This window comes from Malus sylvestris, chromosome 15 (genome assembly GCF_916048215.2).
Source record: "Malus sylvestris chromosome 15, drMalSylv7.2, whole genome shotgun sequence".
NCBI classification, from domain to species: Eukaryota; Viridiplantae; Streptophyta; class Magnoliopsida; order Rosales; family Rosaceae; genus Malus; species Malus sylvestris.
Genome location: NC_062274.1, coordinates 52838582 through 52846639, shown reverse-complemented (window position 1 = coordinate 52846639; position 8058 = coordinate 52838582). Strand labels below are relative to the sequence as shown.

The 8058-nt window shown below is 37.7% G+C and overlaps 1 protein-coding gene across 1 annotated transcript; it reads right to left on the bottom strand.

Moving 5' to 3' along the window:
- Positions 1 to 460: 460 nt before the first annotated feature.
- Positions 461 to 6865, bottom strand: LOC126602525 (uncharacterized). Its single transcript, XM_050269424.1, has 10 exons — positions 6699 to 6865; positions 5419 to 6335; positions 5146 to 5223; positions 4416 to 4659; positions 3091 to 3341; positions 2778 to 2978; positions 2550 to 2645; positions 2344 to 2445; positions 1853 to 2207; positions 461 to 646 (listed from the first exon to the last, which is right to left on the bottom strand). The coding sequence occupies exons 2-10, from the start codon at positions 6319 to 6321 to the stop codon at positions 615 to 617; spliced, it is 2262 nt and encodes a 753-aa protein (XP_050125381.1). The 5' UTR covers positions 6322 to 6335; positions 6699 to 6865; the 3' UTR covers positions 461 to 614.
- Positions 6866 to 8058: the final 1193 nt, after the last annotated feature.

Here is an 8058-nt window from a genome sequence, read left to right as displayed (position 1 = left end):
ATCCAAATTTTAAGTTAACGATATCACTTAACACTATAATCTAGTTATATTATTCACTTGGAACTATAATCTAGTTATAATATTCACTTGGAAGTAGAAAGCCTTAAGTTAGACTCCCGTGAACAATGTTAAACCCTCTCCGCAACACACTCAAATTCATGATACAGTTAATCATGTCCTTAACCAATAGTCGTGAATGAAGATAGCAAATCAGCTCGTCCTCTACGAGTTGAAGCTTCTGAAAAGCAATGTTCCCTTGGACATAAAAGAAACATATCCTATCTATTCCTACCATTTTTGGAGGTGATTGAAATAAATAAGCATTCTTAACTAAAAAACTCTCGGTGTCATACATTAACAATAATGCCTTATCACACTAAGTGAAATCGACTGTCCTAAAACGCCACTGCGCTCCACTTTATAAAACCCTGGTGTCATAAAGAAAGAAAACACGAGAAACTACTGCAACGATCCATTGATACAAGTACGTGAGTTACAAATTCAACATTTATCCACGTAATTCACACGACACGTTTGGGCCATTGAAAGTAACAAATAAATTACTGTCAGGTTCTTAATGGAGATACAATACACAAATATAGCTGATGTGGACTTCATCTTCTAGGTCGGACAGTCCGCGGCCGCCCTGAAAAAGGAGAACAAAAAACAGTGGCTGTTACAACCTCCAACACTAAATAAATTGAGTACCAAAACATATCCTGGACGAACTGGACTGAAAGGCATTCAACTAAGAGCAATCTCAGAGATAAAGTTGAGTACAGTGCAACTCCGACGGTGAATTTATCTTCAATGAACAAGGACCCTGTTCAAACTATTACATTTCCACTACTCAATAAAAACGCGTTGTATGTATGCAGTTATAAAATAGGCATCTAATATAGGTGAGGCAAAAGGCATTCAAAAATGCAATCTCCTTTTATTTTGTTTGCTTCAAATTTTTGTTTATAAAGTTAAATCTATGCTTCTGGTATTGTGCCATCCCTAAAGCAACTCCTCAAGCCAAAGAGGGTCACCAAGATGTATGCACCGCTATCTACATGTCGCTTTAGAAACTTATGGAAAATTAAATGACTGCAAAAATTTATTAAGATGAGGAATGAAATGGGAAAAACACATAGGCAAGTATGATTTCACTAGGGAGTTGCAGTGGTAAGGACAACAAAGAGCAAACACAGCAGCAAATGTTCACTATGGAGATGCAGGAAAAAGTATTTGGGTACGCAGTAACATCATACGATGTTGCAAACTTATGGTATTAGTTAAACCAAATCAAGTGCTGAAAAATTTCCACTTTTAATCACACAAGAGGTAACAAAGAGTGGCAAATGATGAAAATGACACCTACTGTCGCCATTCTCATTGATTCCACACACTGCATATTTACCCAAGTAGGATGGTGTGTTCTTTACGGAACCTATATCTTCATTAACAGGACTATAAGTAACATGTACCTAAACGTTGGGATGGAACCTCTTAAGTCCCAGAACTTCAGGTCCTTAAACACATAGAACCATGGTACAAAGCCACAACATTTTACAAAAAACAAAGGCATTTCTTATGACATGGAGGTCGTGAAATAGAACAGCATACTAACTCAACCTTCACTGAATTTTTATCATCAGTGAAGAATTATGAAACACTTATAGTGGTGTCCGACTCATACTTTACCAACCAAGAAACAAATAGAATTCTCAATGCAAATGAGCCATACTTCAATGTAAAGTATGAAAAGATTGTAATTCCTTTTTTTTTCTGGACACCATATAGCCAATTCTTTTTTTGGTCAACCATATAGATACTTCCTGGAAAGTAAGTATTAAAAAATGCATACCTCTTTGGGAGGGTGGATTTACAGTAGGCCTCTCTGTCTGCACAGGAGAACTAACTTGACTCGCCAACTGTACTAGTAAACCTTCAAACCGATTCATTTGCTCTGAAAACAAACCCTCAACTCTACCAAGTTGCTCTTTTAAACCCTGTACCTCAGCAACACATCTTTGTTCCGACTCCTCTTGTCGCTGCTTTGATTCGTCAAGTTGCTTTCTGAGTTCACCCCATAACTCTTTGGAGGTTATACCACGTTCCCTCTGCGGACGCTCAGGTCCAAAAACCTTTTCATAAATCTCGTCTTCAGTCATATGCAAGTTCCCCGCAGACACTTCAGCATAAAGTGCCTTGAGCTTTGACTGGATTCAGAAAATGGAACAACTAAGTGAAATATAAGAACAAAAGAAAAACAAAAGTATACCGAACTCAACATACATAACTAAAAGTTAGGTATGCTTGCATTTTTAATTTAATTTTTGGAATCAGTATACATACCAATGCCTCCTCTGCAGCTGGATGGGCAGCTTTTCCATCAGACCGCAAATGGGTGAGTTCCCATAGACGTATGCGACCAGGGTCATTTCCAGTCTTCTTTCTCTATCATTGAACCGAATACAAAAGAAAAAAAAAAATTGCGAGCAACTCAGCAAAATATCCCTTAATATTTAAACACAATATTCACTGGACAATACAGGTCATACCTCTTCCTCGTAGATTTGCGAGAAACTCTTGGAGCCACAAGTGTGAATTAAGTTATTTTCTTTGAAACCATTCTCCTTGTTTTTCTTACTCCATGCCTACATTTAAGGAAGACAATGTATGTATAAAAATAGAATTAGGAAAGAGTAGAGGAACTGAGAGAAACATAGAGAAAAATAACTTGACTTTTTCCCTCGTTGTCTTCTAAAATATGCAACATTTGGTTATACCTTCCATTCAGGTGAGCTCCACAAGTCTGTAAGATACTGCCAATCATCCTCAGCGACACTTGGTGGTATGTTTTGCCGTGCTTCCTCAATTGTCCCACATGTATCATACCACAACCTCTTGAGGTAACGTCGATAACTGTGGTAGGATCTATGAATCTGTTCCAACACCCATCTCATGTGATCTTCAACTTTGAAGCGCTTCTGAGAAACATATATGAAGAAATATTATACAGTACGCATACAAAAGGATTTGAGGGAAAATTAATTGGTAGATAGTGTGAACTACTTCCAAATCTTTTGTTGTATTACTAACCAAGATACGCTCAAATGCCTTCTTTTTAATATCAATAGGGATACTCTTCCACGACTTGACCTGCAGGGGTATCTCCCGGGTTTGCCTAACCAGGGCTGTACATGCTGATTTGAACAATTTGGAGCTTTCACCTACAGCTCTCCGGTTCCTCCAGGTGACTTCAAGTCTTCCCCCAAAAGGAACTTGATCTAGTATACGGTTAACGGTGGGCCCTCGTGTCCTCCTTTTCTCCACATTAGAGCTTTTTAACACTAAAAAAGAAATTAATCAAAATCTAACAAAAATGAAAGCAGAAGTAACCTACACCGATGGTGAACCACACACTATGCATGCCTCATCCTCACAATACAACGTAATGGGCAATTAAAAGATTTATCAAAGCACAATCACCACAGGCAATGTATGTGTGAAATGCATAATCTGGAATCTTTCTCCTACCTCTACCTCGGGATCACCTGTCAATCCAATCCATTCTCTACCAATCAGCGGTCAAATATTATTAACTATTTATTTATAGGAAAGTGTTCTTAAATGTCAAAACAGAATGGATAAAAATCTATAATATATGAAAAAAGAAATAAAAATAAAAGGTGAAAAACTAAAGGATACCTCATAGCTAATGATTTTATACCTTGAGAACTCGGTTGAAACATATGCTGAACTGCCAATTCAAATGTTCTACAGTCTATAATTTAATCTTTTTGTTCGTAATTAATTATGCATGCAGGCATGGATCTTTTCACATTTCAACCCATAAAACGAAAACCTAGTAATCCTATGCATTAACCCAATTAACCAACCAATTAAGTCTTTAAAACTACTGCATTAGCATACAGGAGCATTCCATCACCCAGTACCTGTACAACAAACCAAACGACACTAAAATCTTGTTAACTTTGCTTACCAATTGATGTAAAGCATTCAATCTTATGCATACTTGTGCCCACTCATAGAAAACATATACATTTACAGCAAAGAGATTGCATAAATGACAAATAAAATGACCAACATTGTATAATTGCATAAATGACATCCATTAAGTTTATTTTATGCTTAACTGGCTACCGAGTAAAAATTTTATCACCAAGAATAACAAAGAGGGTCTTGTTGAATTGTACCAGATTGGCTGATTCATATGTTGAATGATAGTTGACGTTTTTAACCATAACATAATTGTTATAGTTTTGTTATTATAATTATAAGGCTTATGCCCCTACACCCTTCCATACAGGGCATCAAAATGCCATGTCTTGTGCTTTCATGTTTTAAAATACTGCAGGACGACTAGAAAAATTAACAGAATAAAAGTAACGTGAAACCCTTACCACTTCTTGGTCCGGGTTCTTTACTGCACAAACCAGCTTCTGTCCAATATGTCATGAATTTCTCCTTCACCCGCTTCATAAGGTCCAAAACAAAGTTACCCTCATTGTAATAGGTGCAGCAGTTCTTCCAAATGTATTGGACGTCCCTGAACACATCCTCTGAGTTCATATATTTAGTACCATTTTGAAGATGGTTGCATATTGTTCCAAAATCCATTGGTGTATCTATGACATCAAAGTAATCCTGTTCCAGCCACAACCACCCCCACACCCAAGAAAGGAAAAACAAAACAAAGTACATGATAACACAATAAGAGACAGAGAAAGAGAGGAATTGTGAAATAAAGATAGAAACGCATTTGAGAACACATATGACATGTTAAATAGCCATGTCACGTTGCGGGTCTGTATGTAATAATATCAAATAAACAATTAAGAACATCCCAATAGTTCCAACTTATGAATTAATCTCAAGACCTTACACTCAGGATAAAAGCTTTGTCAATCTGTTTTGAATACATGATATTCTACAAAATGTCCAAAACAGGATAAGAACCCAGATGTACAATAACTTGCACATCTATTAATACAAGAATACACTGTGTTTCTGACCAATTGTTAAATGCTTTTGAGGCTTTTAATGCAGGAGTTTTTGGTATCCTTGACACGGGCATTGTAAAAATATGCATTACGATAAGCATTACGAAAATATGCATATAGAAAGACTCACAGGCATTCTCATAGCAACTGGATCCACAGGAGTGTTGAAAGGTACAGATGCGTCCATTTCCATAACCCTCTTAATAACCTAAAAGGTGAATAATTTGAGAACAAAAGTAAGTTCAATCACATTAAGCATAATCTGGTTAGATAAGTTCCCATGGAAAAATATCTGGTAGGAAAATCACGTTCATTGTTGTAAAATGAAAGTAAAAAGGACTACACCTAAAACTGTAGAACCAAAAGTTCACGACAGAAACCAACTATAAAGTTTCAAACATACCGCCAGGGAAGCACTCAATTCTTTCTTGTTAAAGTGAGGGACATGAGAAGGAGCCTCTTGCTGATTCTCAAAACTAATCCAGGAACTCAAGCCTGCCAATGGTGTAGTTTCCGCGCGATCATGAGAAGGTGTCTCTTGCCCATTCCGAAATCTACTTGAAGAACCCAAGCCTGGCAATGGCGTGGTTTGCACAGGATTATGAGAAGGCGCCCCTTGCTCACTCGAGAATCTATTCCAAGAACCCAAGCTTGTCAATGCCTTATTTTGTGCACGATTATGAGACGGTGCTTCTTGATCATCCCGAGATATACTCCAAGATCCCAAGCCTGTCAATGCCTTAGTTTGTGCAGGATTATGAGAAGGCGCCTCTTGCTCATTCCTAGATCTACTCCAAGAACCCGTGCCTGTCAATGCCTTAGTTTGTGGACGATTATGAGAAGGCGCCTCTTCCTCATTCGGGAATCTACTCCAAGAACCCAAGCCTGTCAATTGCTTAGTTTGCGCACGACCAATCTTCTTGGACGATTTTTCCCTCTGGCGGCTTTCTTCAACATACTTAAGCAATTTTTGCACTGCCTTATCCACAGAGCTCACATCTTGATCCCCGTCTTGATCCCCACCTGACCAGTCGCTCCCGATTGAAGTAGAATTACTAGCTGAATCAATCTCCATTTCAGGGTTAAATTCCTCATCGTCACGGTCTTCGCGACTAGATTCATAACACTCAAGAATATTTCCTTCTTCAACATTGTGAGTATTGTGATTTACAAAATTCAAGAATGCGTTTTCGTTCTCATTGACCACTCGCTCGCTGACCACCCTCTCACTCACCACTCTTTCACTCACCACATTTGGCGTTTTCCGTGGCCTTCCTCTTCCCCTGCACGGTTGTTTGGTCCTCATGATCTACTAACAAACTTCAAAAAATTTAACAAGGAAAGAAAGAAAGAAAAAAACAACATCAGTAAGCAAATCAGACTACAATATCTAATTAAGAGCAGTAATTGTAAGCTTGGAAGATCGAAAATTGTTCGATTCGTTCAAATGAGAAAACAAAAAACGTTCAGGAAAAATTAAGCATGTTGTTACCAAAAATGTTAACATCTAAGTCACAATCTGAGCAGCATTGAAAGCTTAAGAACTTCCATTTCACTTCAAACCCACCAATACGCATACCACCAAAAAAACACGCATACTCTTTAGATTTAAGTTTATCTGAAGCAAAAGGAAGGGGGGAGAGAGAGAGAGAGAGAGAGAGAGAGAGAGATAGAGAAAGTGACCTTTTTCCTGGATGAACTGAATCGCAGAAATTAGGGTTTGGAATAGCTGGCCATTTGGGGATTAGGGTTTTGAAAATCTTGCTTTTTCTCTGGAGTCAGGGTTTGCAGGTACTAGCACAAGGAATCGTGGCTATAGCTGCAATACATCACGGTAGTACATTATAAAACAAATGAAATGGTATCATCACGGCAACAACCATGGTTACTTTATATACATCACGGCAATAACCATGGTTACTCTTTAAAACCACGAACCACATTCAAGTGGCAATTTTTAGAGAAGCTGTCTTCACAGTTTGACGCTTAAAATGTCACTGTGCACTCCAAATTCGATCAAATCTAAGTTTATTATATGAGTGATGTTGGAGAAATCATCTATATGAACTATAATTCATAAATTATATTGTGTCGATTGATGATTGGATTTTTAAAAATATAGTCTCTTTAATATTTTTCATACTATAATATTGATCATTGGGTATTGAAATAAACAATTTTCGTTTTACTTCTTTCAAAAGCTAAAAGCTATTTTGTTTTTGTTTTTAATTTTGACAATTTGTGCGTAGAAATATTTAAGATGATATATTTGATCTATGCATAATATCATGAAGAAAAATAACACAAATTATTGACACTTTTGTGCCCATTAAGGAACACCAAGTTAGAATAAGGCCTTGAAAAAGCCCAAGGGACATAAGCCCCAAAGGTTCAGAAGCCTAGGGAAGGACATGGCCGAGATCCCCGCATATCGACTTGGATGCCAGCCGACCAGGATAGGCCTTAAATGCCGATCGGAGAACACGTGAGTAGACTGACAACTTCATGACACGGATTTTTAGAGAGAGGCCTACTCAAATGTCATTCAAGCCACATGGCGACTTGGGGTTAACGTTGAAGACCCAAGATGGGACACAGTGTGTCGGAACGACCCTTAGGCAGATTAGGTTAAGTAATTGAGGTCGACCGAGAGGAATATGCTACTTTATTCTAGGCCGACATGCATTTAACTGGATATCAGTCACTTCACTGCCGAATGTTGTTGACAGGTAAAAAAGTGTTAGTGAGCTAGTCCACATAGAGTGGCACATTAAATGCTCATTGTACAATCAATTGAATTCTAGCAACTATGGACGTAGTTTAGGTTTTGTGGGGTGAACCACTTACATCTTTGTCTATTTAAATTTCAGCCCAAATCCTAAAGGCCACCAAGAGTTATATATCTTTGATTGTTAGGTTTAAAGTTTGTTCGTTTCCACCTAGATTCATCTGGGTTTGACTTGCAAATTTTGAACGTTAACACAATTTTTTTACTACTTAGTTTTGACAAAAAAGGAGATAACGAAAATATAAGGGAGGAATA